General features: G+C 38.9%; 1 protein-coding gene across 4 annotated transcripts in view; it reads right to left on the bottom strand.

The window, feature by feature from the left end:
* The window catches only part of LOC136883405 (bromodomain-containing protein 8), a 445412-nt gene that overhangs the window by 406356 nt on the left and 22253 nt on the right, over positions 1-16803 (bottom strand). For all 4 annotated transcript variants that reach the window (XM_067155679.2, XM_067155690.2, XM_067155698.2 and 1 more), the window contains one exon: positions 13312-13408. In XM_067155679.2, the coding sequence (XP_067011780.2) occupies positions 13312-13408 (97 nt within the window). Of the gene's footprint in view, positions 1-13311; positions 13409-16803 lie in introns of those variants that run through there.

Genomic DNA, 16803 nt, shown 5'->3' with positions numbered 1-16803 from the left:
AAAATAAAGGAAAGGCATTGTGAAAATTGGTGGTCAAAGCCTTGAAATTGTTGACAGTTCCAAATAGCTAGAGAGTGAATTAATGCAAAATAGAAGGCTGGACATGGAGATTAGCAAGAGGGTGCGACAGGGCAATGCATCCTACCAGAGTGTAAGAATAAGGAAGTACCAAGGAAGTGTAGAGAGATAATGTACAAAACGTATTTTGCACCCTTATTGACTTATGCGGCTCAGACCTGGACAATGACAAGTAGGGAGGAGAGTAGAATTCAAGCCAGGGAAATAAAATACCTAAGAAGTATGATATGCTAGTGGCTTTACGTCGCACCAACACAGATAAGGTCTTATAATGACGATGGGATAGGAAAGGCCTAGGAGTTGGAATGAAGCGGCCGTGGCCTTAATTAAGGTACAGATAGCCCCAGCATTTGCCTGGTGTGGAAATGCGAAACCACAGAAAACCATCTTCAGGACTGCCGACAGTGGGATTCGAACCCATCATCTCCCGGATGCAAGCTCACAGCCGCGCATCTCTAACCGCACGGCCAACTCGCCCAGTATGATATGAAAAACAAATTGAGAAACAAAGATGTGAGAAAGGAGGTTGGAATGAAAAATCTAAACGAGAGAATTGACAGAAGTAAACTAAGATGGTTTGGGCATATAAGGAGGTTGAGCAGGAAAGAATACAAAAAAGAGATAATGGAGATGAATTTATTTTTTTTGCTAGTGGCTTTACGTCGCACCGGCAGAGATAGGTCTTGTGGCGACGATGAGATAAGAAAGGCCCGTTAATTGGAAGGAAGCAGCCGTGGCCTTAATTAAGGTACAGCCCCAGCATTTTCCTGGTGTGAAAATGGGAAACCACGGAAAACCATCTTCAGGGCTGCCGACAGTGGGACTCGAACGCACTACCTCCTGGATGCAAGCTCACCGCCGTGCGCCCCTAACCGCACAGCCAACTCACCTGGTTGGAGATGAAGTTTAAAGGAAAGAGAGCGAGAGGGAGACCTAGAAGAAGGTGGATCGATTCAATAAAGAGGAGTGCAAGAAGAAGAAACCTGGACATTGAGACAGTATTACTGATTTAAATCTCCTTTCCCAAGGAACGGTTTAGTTCTGGCCAATTTGCTGTAGAAATCAGTGTCACGTTTTTTATTCTCAACTTGGCTTTTCTCCTATTTTTAAGTTATCATATATCTTAAGTAATTAATTTATTCCCTGGGACTTTCTTTTTGATACTTAACTCTTATTCTGCTGTGTGCTGCCATCTGCTATGGTGTGGTTGAAACGTGACCTTGCCTCCGACCAATCAGGGAGCTCCTCGCCATCTTAGATGATCTGCTCTCTGACAGCGGCGAGTTATCCGCCATTAAGAGGGAGAATTGCTTGACCACGGTAGAGGAAGGACATGTTACTTACTCGCTCCGGCTTCTGGCCTTAGGCCACATTATGGATCCGACATAATATATTAGTGTGATGGCATTCAGCCATCCTTAAAGGTTTTATTCATTTCATTTTGAAAATCGTCCTCCTTTTCTGCAGTAAATGTAATATTAGGTAATATTATCATTACGTGAGTATGGAGCAACTAACGCTTTGATGTTACTACAAGCCTGATGCTGCAACTGTAAGTTTCTTCTTCATTTAAATTGAACCTTTTCTTCGAAGACTGGAATGATATTTTGGAAAATATGCGCTCTTCTAGAACTTTGGTGTGTTTAAGACTTTTGAAATCGCCATAATCCTAATAGTTGGTTTAAAAATGAAAAAGGCAGTAGCTGTTCATGTTTTCGGGTTTCCTCTGTAGAAATTTATATATATTGATGTACATATCCTAAGTAATCAGGATACGTGTGGTATGAAGGCGTATTATGTTTCATCTAATTTGGGGAATTATGAAAATTTCTTCTTCTTCTTATTATTATTATTGTTAATGTGGACTTTTGAAAGATAAACTGTATCCCCTCTAAATGTACTTCAAAGGAACTTCACCTGTTGGAAAGGTTTAAGGACCACGTGAGTTTTCTCCAGGGTATCAGAAATTAAATTTGGCTCTCTTTTAATTTTATTCCTGCTTTTCCTTTTATTTTAACTGGTAAAATGTAATTGTGCCTTCGGGATTTCTGTGTTCTCTATTTTTCGACCATTGTTAGGCTTATTTGTTTGTGATTGGTCGTTGCTAATCCTTGATGGCGTTATGTTGGTTACCATGGCTACTCTGTAGTGATGGTGGCGATTGTTTTTTTTGGATACTGACGGTGGTGGTGGTGATTATTGTTTTAAGAGGAAGTACAACTAGGCAACCATCCTCTATATAACGCTAATCAGAGAGAAAAAACGGAAGGGGTCCGACACTTCGAAAAATGAAGGTATCAGCCAAAGAAAGACAAGGGCCACGAAGGGCGTGAAAATGAAAGACTCCCTAGCCCTCGCAAACCTAATAGCGTTGGGGTCGGAAAAGAACAAGAGTTGACTAAGGGAGGTGAGAAAGGATAGGTGAAAGTGAGGAGCTTGGCACTAGTAAGTGGAAGCAATGCCAGAACTCAGCTGAGGGCCCCGTGGTCGCCAACCCATGCTCCAAAGTTCAGGGCCCATGGGGCCCCTTTTAGTTGCCTCTTACGACAGGCAGGGGATACCGTGGGTGTTATTCTACCACCCCCACCCACAGGGGGATTTGGATACTGACGCTGTCATAAATATTTTATTTAGCTACTCGTGTGCTTCGGTGTCTGTGTGACTAACACATTATCCAACCTTTTACATGACTTTATCCTTTACCTCGTTTGTGTTTTTCCTATTCTATTTGTGTTTATGTCACTTGACACGTAATACGCCTGATCCCTTGCGAAAGCTCCATGATCATACTATTGTGATGAAAATAATTAGATTGTACGTATGGCAAGAAGGCCAGACTCAAAGGACGAGAATCACGTGACAATCTGTCTTTTGGCTTAGGATGTAGCACTTCATCAATCTGTTTCCTTGAATAGCCATTGCTCGGAAATATTCTGGTTAGGAACTCAAGGTCACCGTTTAATTTATCCTCCTCACAAACCTCCCTTGCTCAGCTGATAAGAGTGTTAAGCATAGCACGCTTTTGGCAAGGATGGTGATGAGAGGACCCATGAAGGTATCTATTAGTATGGGTAGGTTTACAGTAAACCAAATGACCTAAAGTTCCATCTGATTTCTTAGAAACCAAAACATCCAAAAACGGCAAACATCCTCCACGTTCAGTCTCCATGGTAAATTTAATGTTTGGATGTATGCGGTTCAAGTGATCCAAAAATATGGATAATTCGTATTCACCACTGGGCCAGATAACAAATGTGTCATCGACATATCTCAATCAGATGGAAGGCTTGAGCGTGCTAGATTGAAGACAACGCTCTTCAAAATCTTGCATATAGAAATTAACGATGACTGGTGCCAATGACAATCCCATGGCAACACCATCCATTTGTTCGTATATTGTACCATGAAAACTGAAATATGTGGTGGTGAGGATAAGGTGAAACAAATTAACAATGTCACCAAGAAAGATTTTATCCAACAGAGACAAGGTGTCCATGATTGGAACCCTAGTGAACAGAGACACAATATCAAAACTGACTAGAATATCACCAGGAGAAACATGCAGATTGGATAAAATGCCAATAAAATGCGATGAATTCCTGATGGATGCCCCATTACCTATGTATGGCTTGAGAAGTTCTCCAAGGTATTTGGCCAAGTTGTATGTAGGGGAACCTAAACTGTTAACAATAGGTCTAAGGGGAACTCCGTCTTTATGGATCTTAGGAAGGCCATAAAGTCGGGGAACTGTAGAAGCCTGCTGTCACATACTATGAGAAACATCATTCGGAATCGAGCTGGCTTTAAGAAGAGACGCTGTTTTCCTATCAATGGCATTGCTAGGTTCAATCCTCAATCCTGTTATTGTAGTCGACGGTGTTCATAACCACAGTAGCATTGCCTTTATCAGCCTTCAGCACCACCAAGTCCTTGTTCAATTTTAGTTGTTTAAGAGCATACCTCTCTTTGGAAGTAAGGTTAGGACGAGGGGGTTTGAAATGTCTGATAATGGTGGCGGTTTCAAGACGAATCTCCTCAGCAATACGATCCGGTAAGGGCTTTAGAGAAGCCTCAACACCACAGATGATCTCCTCAGTCGGAAGCTTAAGAAGTGAAATCGCAAAATTTAATCCCTTCTCAAGCACAGACATAGAAGGAGTAATCAAATTAGTGGTGGATAGATTAACCACTACTTTAGAAGAATTCAAGTGCGGGACAGAATTCTTCCTCTGGCACATTGATAAATGGGAAAATTTGGATACATGTCTAGCCCTTGAAGAAGATGAAAGCGATAAGAAAGCCATGCGAGATACAAGGTCCAGATGATTGAATGTGTTCACTTCTAATGTCCAACTTAAAGAAAGATGAAGCTTATAAAGCTCACCTGAAACAGAATCCAGTTCCCTTCTCAAAGCATGAATCAGCTCTCGAATGAGAGCGAAGCTCGCCCTACGTAGAATTCTACGAGTATGTGGCGATTCAATAAGATGCTTTAACACCGCAAATTTAGGGACGATGTTATTGTCCCAACATCTAACACAGAAAGTTAGAGACGTCAATATATGAGCCTTTTTCAGCCTCAGACGTTCAAAGCGTTTCATGTCATAATAAATACTCTCCCCATAGAGTTTAGTAATCTTAATACGTAGACTTTCACGACCACTAAATGACATTATGATAATTATTTGGGGATATTAGGTCGTGTAATAATAAATAAATACCAGCTGACACGTTTCGATCCTGCGACCAGGATCGTCTTCAGAGCAACAACAAAGCAAAATGGCTATGGTCAATCCATAGTAACCAGACTCAAGATAGAGAGACCCTGTCAGAAATATAGTTCATTTCAGGGCCTCCAGAGACACGGAGAAAGATGCTGACGAGTTAACTATGGAGGGTAGCCATGATCTACTCAGTATATAGCCTCACCTTTGTTGAAATTATTCGGGCGTTTAGCAATTTCTATCACCTCACGAATGGTTCTGGGAATAAAATGTTTCTCTTTACAAATGATAGAAGTTGCATCAAAAATTATTTGATTGTCATTATGTATGGCATGCTCTGCCACAGCAGACTTCTCTGGCTGGCAAAGACGTAAGTGCCTGTGATGTTCTTTAACCCTTGTTGTTACTTTCCTACATGTTTGGCCAACATAAACCGATCCACAGGAGCAAGGAATCATATATATTCCAGCGCAGTTTAAACCAATAGGATCTTTGACAGATCGCAAACAATTGCCTATGGTGATATTAGGCTCAAAAATGGTCTTGATATTGTGCTTTCTGAGAATATTGACAATCTGTCTTTTGGCTTAGGATGTAGCACTTCGTCAATCTGTTTCCTTGAATAGCCATTGCTCAGAAATATTCTGATTAGGAACTCAAGGTCACCGTTTAATTTATCCTCCTCACAAACCTCCCTTGCTTGGCTGATAAGAGTGTTAAGCATAGCATGCTTTTGGCAAGGATGGTGATGAGAGGACCCATGAAGGTATCTATTAGTATGGGTAGGTTTACGATAAACCGAATGACCTAAAGTTCCATCTGATTTCTTAGAAACCAAAACATCCAAGAACGGCAAACATCCTTCACGTTCAGTCTCCATGGTAAATTTAATGTTTGGATGTATGCTGTTCAAGTGATCCAAAAATATGGATAATTTGTGTTCACCATGGGGCCAAATAAAAAATGCGTCGAAGACAATGGACAGGGATGCAGCAGAATACAAAACTCTTAACAAGACCTTCTCAAGGAAATAAGAAAAGATATAATGAAATTTAATAATAACATGATCATGCCGACAATTGCAGAAAATCAAGACATGAAGATTTTACACAACAGCATGTCTACAGGAAGAAAAAATTACAAAACTTAAGAACCAGAATGGAGAAATAGTCACAGATAGACGAAACAATACTGAAGTTATTAGAGATTTCTACTACAAGCTGTATACATCAACCATTAATAAACTACCCATTAATGAACAAGTAGCCCAGAAATAACCGCTGCTGAGGTTGAAAATGCACTTAAACAACTAAGGAATAAATAACCCCCTGGGCAGGATAAAATAACGAATGAAATGCTGAAATTAGGTGAAAGAGATCTGCTAGAAGCCATGAGAATACTCCTCAACTCTGGAAGAATACCAAATTGGAAAAATGCTGAAGTGATACTACTCTTCAAGAATGGTGATAAGGAAAATTTAGAGAAGTATCATCCTATGAATTTGTTATCACACCTTTACAAGCTCCTGACTAAAATTGCACCAACCACCCCACAAGAGAACTAGATTTTTATCAACCTGCCGAGCAAGCAGGATTTCGTAAAGGTTTCTCAACTGCTGAACACATCCAGACTATTCGCCTTCTTCTTGAAAAAAACACCACTGAGCACAACATCAAGATTCATCTAGCCTTCATTCATTATAAAAAAAAAAAGCTTCTGACTCAGTGGAGATTTGGGCAATCATGAAGGCACTTCAAAATGCCATGATAAACTCAAGGTATATAAAGATCCTGGAAAACATTATTATGATCAAGCAACAATGGTAGTCAGAGTGGATGACAACCTCATCACCAATAAAATCCCAGTTGGCAAAGGAGTTTGCCAAGGTGATACAATCTCTCCACTATTTACCCTTGGAAGATGTATTCAAAACTCTTCAATGAGATAATAAAGGATATTTGAACCACCTGCTTTTTGCCGATAACATTGTGCTCATAAGTGAAAATCTAGAAGAGCTAGAAAACAAGATCCAAGAATTGGACACAAGATACAACTTGGAAAAGACAACTAACGTGCAGAAATTCCTAGCAGAATAGGTATGAGTTGGATAGCATTCCGGAAACGAAGATTCATCCTGACCAACAAGGATGTTCCAATTAACCTTGAGACAGTATTAAGTAGTGTGAGCCTCCCTTTATAACCTTTTCGGACTGGTCTTAGTACCATTGGAAAACTGTGTCAAACGGCTTTATGCCAATATACCCTTTTTAAGTTACGTCGTGGCGTGTTCGCTACTCTATTCTGTTAGTGAAAGTCTCCGCCCAACGGCGCATGCGCGTGTAGCGACCAAGCCAAGCTGGTGCTGGCTGCGCCAGGAACTGGAGCAGTAGTTCGCTAGTGGGAGCCATGATGGATAGAAGTGTGAGAGTGCGCTTCGCTATGGAGCGGAGGGTTATTCTAAAACCCCCGTGAATTCTTGATTAACAGGGATGTTTCCCTGATGAACTTCTAGTTGGCCTTCCGAAGTACCTGTGAAATACTTTCTTACTGGTATATTTCTCCTGGATTCTTGGTAACAAGGTCTTGTTTGCTGGCCTCGTGGTAACTTTCTTCAACAACAATGGCCAGGTTTGGATTTCTCAAAATTTCTTCACACCAAAAGGTATGTACCAGTGTCTGAAACACTTTACTCGCGGTGAAGAAGATGATTTTTGTGTTTTCGACGATTTCAGAAAATATAATAATAATAATAATAATAATAATAATAATAATAATAATAATAATAATAATAATAATAATAGTAGTAGGCCCTAATAATAATAACGATTTGGACTTCGTCCTCAAATTGGTACTTATTGTCGTGTGCGGTTATGAAAGTCTGGGAAACGGTTTCGGCAACTAATCACACTAGCGTGGAAGGTCCACAGTGAGCTGAATTAGAATATTTAATTTTAAAATAAAATAAAAGTTTTTTTTGCACCTTAATTTGTAACTTTCGGTGTGAACCAAGGTGCAGTCTCCAGATAGCGGGTTTAGCTTTTCCTTGGGGTTTCTGTTTGCATTTCTGTGATTCTTTCCCCTTTGTTTGGTATGCTTTCTTTCTTCCTGGGGTTTTCTGTGAATTATTTTCTCAAATCTGTTTTCCTCCTTGTTTGAAGGAGGCATTGCTTTTGTTTTGGCTATTACCTTGGCAACATGTTTATGTGGGTAATTGTTGTTGGGATTTTGATGTTGTTGTCTGGCGCACGGTTCCTGTGTGGATCTTGAATAATATATTTTCGTGTTGTGCGTATCGTTTGCTATTTTAAAAGTTCATTAATTAATTTTGGCCACCCTTTAAAATTGTGTTATCTTTTCTTGGTCCGGGTGGTTCTGTAAATTCTATGTAAAACTTCTATATATCTTGGAAACTGTCCTCGGTGGAAATTGAACAAATTAATTGTGATAATCATGAGAAACGGCTGGGTTGACCATTAATTTAACTGAATACCTTGTTTACTGAGTATAGTATTTTTAATTAATTAATTTTCCGTGATCGATCACATATTATTTTAACCTTTTATTGATGCTGGTATCAATGTAAGGAGGTCGACTTGCTTCGTTCTTATTTTCAAATCACATTTTATTTTAACTAACATTAAGGTACGGAGGTCAATCTTTTTCCCTACTTCGTTGTTTTCATAATAATAATAATTTATTATTTGTTAAAGAATATCTACTTTTCTTAATTGTTGATTACTAATGTGTTAATTATTTCCAAACCATACCAGGTATTTTCTGATTAATTTTATTATCGTTAATTGTTATTTACATTTCACCCCTTTTCAAACTTTACGTTGGATTTATTTCCTGATTATGGTTTTTCCTCTTAAAATACACCTAGGTTTTCTTAAATTAAAGATTTAATTTTGTTACCTCCAATTTATTTTTCAATTAAAGTTCTTTTGATTCAACTAAAGTGTTGGTTTTCATTCACCACGTTTGGTGGAGCACTGTCAACAATTTTCTTGAGTATTTGGTTCTACGGCCTTAAGTCATCTTCCTTCGCTGTTTTCGGTAAGTGTGCTAACTTCATCCTTTGGGTAATTTCTAAAGCATCATGTTGTTTTATTGTGTTTTGACCTTTGATTTGTTGTTTTACTTGTGCCCCTTGTTCCCCCTCGTGTTCGCTTAAACTTTCCCTTTGGGGCGGACACGCTAGCAACCTTCTCACAAGGGTCTCTCTCTCTCTCTCCCTTCCTCTCACACGGGTGGGTAAGGTTATAAACCCATCATCCCTAGGTTGTACCGGGGACCTAGAGGGTGGTGCCGGTTTGAACCTGAAGATCAAGGTTTATAATACGTGCGTGCTGCCAGTTACTACTTACGGTCTAGTAACAATGACTCTAAGGCAAGTGCTCGCAAGCTTCAGCGAACACTAACCATGGAGTGACAGATGCTAGGGATCAGGAGAAGAACGAATGTAACAGATATCCTGGAGAGAGTAACAAGACTAAAATGGCAATGGGTAGGGCACATAGCTCGACAAGACTACTACAGGTGGATCTCTAGGATTGTTCACTGGAGACCATGGGAACACAAGACAGTCATTGGAAGACCCCAGAAGAGACGGCTCGATGGCATAAAGCTCTTGGCTGGAACACGCTGGTTCCGAGTGGCTCAAGACCGAAGAAGGTGGAAGCATATGGAAGAGGCTTACATCCAGCAGCAGAGACTGAAATAGGCTAGAAAAGAAGAAGCCAAAAAGAACGCAAACGCATTAAAAGGAAACATAAGTTAATTAATCCCACATAAAATGAATGACGAGGTCAGCGAGAATTAAAAATAGGAGAGGATTTCCACCAATCAATACTTATTTATTGCATATATTAAGCTACAGGACCGGTTTCGACCTCATATACAAGGTCATCTTCAGCTGAACCATACATACATATTTATATAATGAAGCTTTGATTAAGACTGTGTTGTTAAAGGAATGCTATATGATGATGATGATGATGTACATTTAGTCACATACAAATGGGGCATGTCTTAGCGTGAACTGGCGTATATGTCATTTTGTACAATATTGCAACTGTATGTCTAAAATATTATGTTGAAGGTCTTAAAATTAATGTATAAAATATGTCTTTACTTAAACTAATATATATATATATATATATGTACAAGATAAATACAATATATAAAAAACACTTCATGCATATGAACATTCGTTCTTGCTTGTTGGTCAATTCATCGACTAACTTCCGTATTTAAGTCTTATTTACAGTTGTACACTTCAGCTGCTATTCTTGGAGTTTGTAAAATTGCATGGGTAAAAGATTTTGTCTTCCTGTGTATATGTGGGATAAAACACTTTCAATTTTTTAAAAAAGTGCCAAATGTATGGATGAAATTCAACTAAAATATGTTCAGCTCTGCTGTGTGTGTTGCCTTTTTATTGGAACCAATTCAAGTTTTCCTGTGGCGTCCGTAAATTTGGATGACATTGTGTTCAAAGTAGTGGCTCCTTTCCCATTTGTAGCTGTGCAATGATGTTATGTTTATCTGTGGAAGATAAGATTGAGTTATAAGTGATATTGTGTTGGAGGAATGTCTAAGGGTTATGTGTGTGAATTGGAATATGTACTTACTGTTGTTGGTGTAGCTGAGTTGTGTTTGACGTGCGAGCTTGTAATGTACTACTTCGTGTTCTTCTTGGGCTCATACTAGCTGCTGTGGGGGGAAGGGAAGGAGGGGTAGGGAGAGTTGTTGTTGTGGGGGTAGGGGTGGAGCTGGGTGTGTTGTTTGGTGTTTTTCTGTTGCGTGTCGCATTCTGTTTATCGATTAACTTAAGGTAAGGGTTTGTTAGGGCGGGGATAACTGTATTGAAGATGATGTTAGTTTTTTCTGATTTCATTTATGTTGTAATTTGGATTGGTGTACTGATCTAGAGTGATGTATAATTCTTCTGTTATGTTGAGCAGGGGAACTTTGGGGTTTATTTTTAGGATTTGCATATCGTTATCGATGTTTGTAAAACTGTGTTTATAGTCTGCGACATGTTGTCCTATTGAGGAAAAATGATCGTGTTTCACCGCGTTTATGTGTTCGTTATATTGGGTTAGGAAGTTTCTACCAGTACGTCCGATATAGCTTGTCTCGCAGTTATTACATTTGATATGGTATACCCCTCAGTGGTTGTATTTGTTGTTGCTGTTGATTGTCCTGACGTGTATGATGTTGGTACTACTGTGTGTAGTTCTGAATGCTATTCTTAGGTTATGTTTTTTAAAAATGTTAGTTATGGGGTATATGTGTACGTTATTGAAAGTGAATAGTGCATAATCTTTCTTGGGTTCGTTTATTTTTGTTAGTTTGGTTTTGGGTTGGGATTTTATTTTGTGAATGATTTTGTTGATCATTTCTTTCTTGAATCCATTGTTTTTAGCTATGTCATGAATTAATTGTAATTCTTTGTTTAGATCTTCTTTTGTTAACGGTATATTGAATGCTCTGTGTATCATGCTATAGTAGGCTGCTCTTTTGTGTATGTTGGGGTGAACGGAATCCATTTTAATTGTATTTGAGGTATGCGTGGGTTTTCTGTATATTCTGTAAGAAAGGTGGTCATCATGTCTAGTTGTCGTTATGTCCAGGTAGTTCAGTTTGCGATTGTTTTCGGATTCCATGGTAAATTTTATATGGGAATCTATTGTATTGAGTTTATCTAATATATCAGTTTCATTTGTTGACCTATTGTCGAGGATGATAAAAATGTCATCAACAAATCTACACAAAAAAAAATATATGGTCTATTTTGTTAATGAATGTGTGCTCTAAATAGTCTATGTAAATTTCGGCGATTAAACCAGAAGCAGGAGATCCCATCGGTAAACCCTGTTGCTGATAGATAGTATCATGAAATTTAAAGTAGTTGTTACTAATGGCAAAATTAAGTAATTTAATGAACTCTTCTATTTCCAAAGTGCTTAGATTGCTATTGTTCGTTTTGTGGGAATGTTTGGGTACATGTTGATTATGTCCTATTACAAAAATCTATTGAGTTCCGTATTGTTTTATTAGCTAAGAATACGTAGTGCTTATTGAGAAATCGTTGAATAAATTGAGAAAGTTTATAGGTTGGGCTTGCTCTGTAGTTAATAATAGGTCTCATTGGAATATGTTCTTTATGTATTTTGGGATAAGCTTTAGCACTGGGTATTTGAGAATTCATTACTATAAGTTTAGAGGATTCTACTTCTGTTAAAAGAAAGTGTGTATTTTTAATAAGGTTTTGAGGTTATTTTGTATGTTATTAGTCGGTTCTTTACGTTTGATGAGGAAAGTGTTATCTTGAAAACATTCTTTGGTTTTCAGTATGTATTGGTCTTTGTCGATAATAACTGTGGTATTGCCCTTATCGGCTTTCGTTATTAGTAGATTATTCTGCTTTATCTTATCTTTGAGTTTGTTTATGTCTACTTTATTGGTTGAGTTATTATTTTGGGAGTTACTGTGAATTTTGTTGATATATTGTGGGAGCCTTTTTTTAATATCATATCTGACTTCGTCTCGTAGCTCATGTGGGATTTTCTGTATGGCGTTTTCTATTTCGGTGATAGTAGTTGTAATGTTCTGGAAAGTTGATGTGTTACACCAATTGTGCTTGGGTCCCTTGCTCAAGATAACAGTTTCCATTTCGTTAAAAGTCGTATTTGTGAGATTTTTTACGGGTGGGTGGAATTTGTGGTCAGTGATTTCATTGGGAAAGGTAGGAGAGTTCGTGTTCGGAGTTTCGGTTTTTGGGTTTGGTTTGGATGGTTGTTTAAGTGCTTCTAATTTCTTATTTAGTGTATTCTGTTTGTTGGTGGCTAAGTTCCTTATTTTTTCTGTCGTGATCTGCTGAAAATCATCCCAATAGCTATGTGGTAACTCGTTAGATGCCTTTAAATGTATTTGGTATAGTTCATTGTTAAGATGTTTTTTACGGTATAAAAACTTTATTTCTTCTTTCAGCCAGATTTTGTTTGTTCTTTCTTGCGTATTATGAGTTTGTTTGGTGTGCCTGTGTTTATTGTTATATTTTCTCAAGAATTTAGGTGTTAGGTCATTTTTTAGACATTCCTTCAGAAAAACAATGCTCTTAATCGCATTCGTTAGTTTGATCTTTAAGTTTCGAAATCTATATGCGTTCCGTTTTGCCTGGTTGGCTACGATATCGTAATCTATAATCTTCATTTCCGTATTGACGAATTGCACAATTAAAGATTATAGATTACGAGGTCAGCGAGATCATTGCTCAATACAATTCATTAATCAATTATTTTAAAAGGAAACATAAGTTCATTAATCCCACACAAAACGAATGACGAGATCAGCGAGATCATTACTCAATAATTTGTACAGCAGAATTTGATGATTATGTTATCCACAATGAAAATCAGAAAGAAAAAAAGAAATCTGCTTGTAAGTTGTAAAAAAGGCCTTGGTTCTGCAAATTTTATGGGCAAAAAGTAAAATAACTTACCAGTTTTGGTCACCACTTCGCAGTACAGCAGCAGCTAGACATAGCTGCTCTTTCACACTCCATGAGTCCACTTCCACACGCTGTTTTACTTTCAATCCTGGAAAGAGCATAACAGCAAAATGATATAAAGCAAAATGTGTTCCATTATGACTTACACCTATGTCACTGGTTCCAGGTGCAACTGAATTAATTTACACAAGTTTTCACCATTCTGATATTGAAATATTCCATGATACAAGACCTGTTCAAAAAGGAACTGAAGTTTGAAAATACTCTGCAAATACAAGATCTTAGCCATTACTGGTAAGTGGCACTAAATAGTGGTATACTTCCAAAGTAACTAGCCAATTTGTTATCGTGTAGCAACTGTTCGTTTACGAGTATGTTGAGTTTTATTAGTGATTGTTGAGATAGTTGCATATCACGACCAGCATTTAAACTGTAACATAAATGTGGTATACGCTCCATGCATGGGCGTCATTTGTAACTTTACTGACTGCGTGACTTGAACTAAATAAAATAATATTATAATAATCTGAAAAGTCCAAAATGTGGACATTAGAGTTCACCAAACTGGATCCCTCAAATTTAGATAGAACAAGATAGCTTTCTCTTCTCTCCCGGAGAGCAATAATAATAATAATAATCATAATCATAATAATAATAATAATAATAATAATAATAATAATAATAATAATAATAATAATAATGTCATTGGTTTTATGTCCCACTAACTATTTTTGACAGTTTTCAGAGACATGGAGGTGCCAGAATTTTGTCCTAAAAGATTTCTTCTCTGTGCAAGTAAAGCTACCAACACGAGACTGACGTATTTAAGCATCTTCAAATATCACCGGACTGAGCCACCTACCATGTTGGAGTTAGAAGGTCAGTGCCTCAACTGTTTGAGCCACTCAGCCCAGGTTTACACAGTTACAATTTGTTTTACAACGTGTGTTCCATAAGTAACGCGACCAATTTTTTTCTGACGCAACTGTACACCGCAGCGTGTTCTAACCTGCTGGGCTAGGTGGAGGTGGGTGTTAGCTTCAAACGCAATTTGTCTCATTCGGCAGTGAGCTGCCGGAGAGTCAGGACGTGCGTTTCCGTCAAGCCTGTTTTGAGTTCATGTAATACGGTACAATGGATCGTTCTGTAGAGCAACGGTACACTATCAAATTTTGCGTTAAACTTGGGAAGTCCGCCACCGAAACGTTTCCATTACTTCAGCAGGCCTTTGGGACTGATTGCTTGTCCAAATCACAAGTTTTCCGATGGCATAAGTCGTTCATGGAGGGCCGAGAAGAGATCACCGACGAACCTCGCAGTGGACAGCCATCAACCTCACGAGTAGACGAAAATGTGACACGTGTGCGCGACTGTTTGAACTCTGAGACGGCTGAACCTTCAATTGATAGCACAAACTCAAAACATGGCAAAAACAACTGTTTTCCACATTGTGACTGAAGATTTGAACATGAGAAAGGTGTGTGCCAAACTGGTCCCAAAAGTGTTGACCGACGAACAAAAGGACATGTGAGTGCTTCGGTGCCGAGAAATGTTGGAAATGTGTGAAAATGATCCTAATTTTTTTAACTCGGTTATCACTGGTGATGAGACATGGATTTTTGAGTACGACCCTAAGACAAAAAGGCAGAGTTCAGAGTGGCACACCCCATCGTCGCCCCGTCCCAAGAAGGCACACACGAGCAAGTCCAGGATCAAAACCATGCTCATTGTCTTCTTTGACGTCAGAGGCATTGTCCACCACGAATTCGTACCTACCGGGACTACAGTGAACTCAGCTTTCTACTTGGAAGTGTTCAAAAGACTGAAAAGGAGGGTCTCGCACTGCCGAAGCGACATCAAGGACACGTGGAAAGTTCATCACGACAACGCACCGAGTCACAGCGCCTTCATTGTCAACGACTTCCTGACCAGGACCAACACCCCAGTGGTTCCCCAGCCTCCCTACAGTCCTGGCCTGGCTCCCAATGACTTTTTTTGTTTCCTTGGTTAAAAGGAGTCATGAAAGGAAATCACTGGGACACGATTAAAAGAATCCAGGTGCATGTTACGTCGGCTCTAAAGGACATTCCGGGAAAGGCCTTCCAGGATGCCTTCCAGGCATGGAAACACCGCCTCCAGAAGTGTATCAACGCAAGAGGGTGCTATTTTGAAGATTTTTGATTATTTGTACGAATATCTTCAATAAATGATTTTTTATGAATTTGGTCACATTATTTATGGAACGCACTTTGTACGTTGCACCAACACACACAGGTCTTATGGCAACGATGGGACAGGAAAGGGCTAGGAGTGGGAATGAAGCAGCGGTGGCCTTAATTAAGGTACAGCCCCAGCATTTTCTTGGTGTGAAAATAGTAAACCACGGAAAACCATCTTCAGAGCTGACGGAAGTGGGGTTCGAACCCACTATCTCCCAGATGTGAGCTCACAGTTGAGCACCCCTACCTGCCCGGTCAGCCCAGCTTCTCAAAGGGCGTGTGCACGAGGCTGTGTACTGTTACTGTACATACGCTACAGGCCTTACCTAACCATCTGAAAACGATTAAACGGGTGGGAACCGCATCAAGGTTATCTACCTCAAATAAAAAGTTCCCCAATGGCTTGGAATAAACTAGCTATATAATGACACGACATAATCCACGGAGATCCACATCATCAAGCTCTAGTAACAATCGTATATATAATAACCCTTAAAAATAACAAAATGAAAGATTACAAAATTGATATATAGCTATGAAGCTGAAATAAAAACATGGGAAATCAGGTGGTGGTAATTATTGATTTAAGAGGCTCCTTTTAGCCACCTCTTACAACAGACAGGGGATACAGTGGATATTAATTCTAGAGCCCCCAGCCACAAGGGAAACAATCTGGAGGAATATTGTCTAGTTTAGAGATGCCGAGAATGGAGCAGCAGTTGAAGCTCTTATCTAGCTGTAAGAATCAAGATGGCTGCACTTCGTGATGAATCTGCATGATACTATATGAAAAATAAGTTATTATAATGTAATCTATGTGTATATTTATAAAACACATCACTCTGTTCAGCTAGCACAGAGTTTTTAATTACTTTCCAAGTTAATAAGCTGTTGCCACTAACTATACAACTTGCTCCCAAGCAATTCGTTGATAAGCGTGCTTGGTAGCCATGGCCGTTACAGTGGCATCTCTTGATGCAACCACACTGTTATTTAGTGGGTCAAGTCCCAGTAGTTGAATAATTGTTTATCATCAAAATGTTAAATCACCAGAGTGCATGCCAACAGCCTGGGTTTAATTCCAAACCTCTGTGCAGTGTTCATATGGAGCGAGGGTATATAAGTTCTTCGTTCTTTATGGTGATTTGTCCGTCGAAGAGGGACGTTAAGAAGGTTATATTTCCTTGACTTTCTAACAACTTACTACTAAGTATTTACTCTAAAGTGAGAGAAATGCTTGCCAGTTACTACTCTAAAATTATCT

This window comes from Anabrus simplex, chromosome 1 (genome assembly GCF_040414725.1).
Source record: "Anabrus simplex isolate iqAnaSimp1 chromosome 1, ASM4041472v1, whole genome shotgun sequence".
In the NCBI taxonomy this organism is placed as follows: Eukaryota; Metazoa; Arthropoda; class Insecta; order Orthoptera; family Tettigoniidae; genus Anabrus; species Anabrus simplex.
The sequence above is the reverse complement of the archived record's forward strand: the minus strand, read 5'-3'. Positions and strand labels throughout refer to the sequence as shown.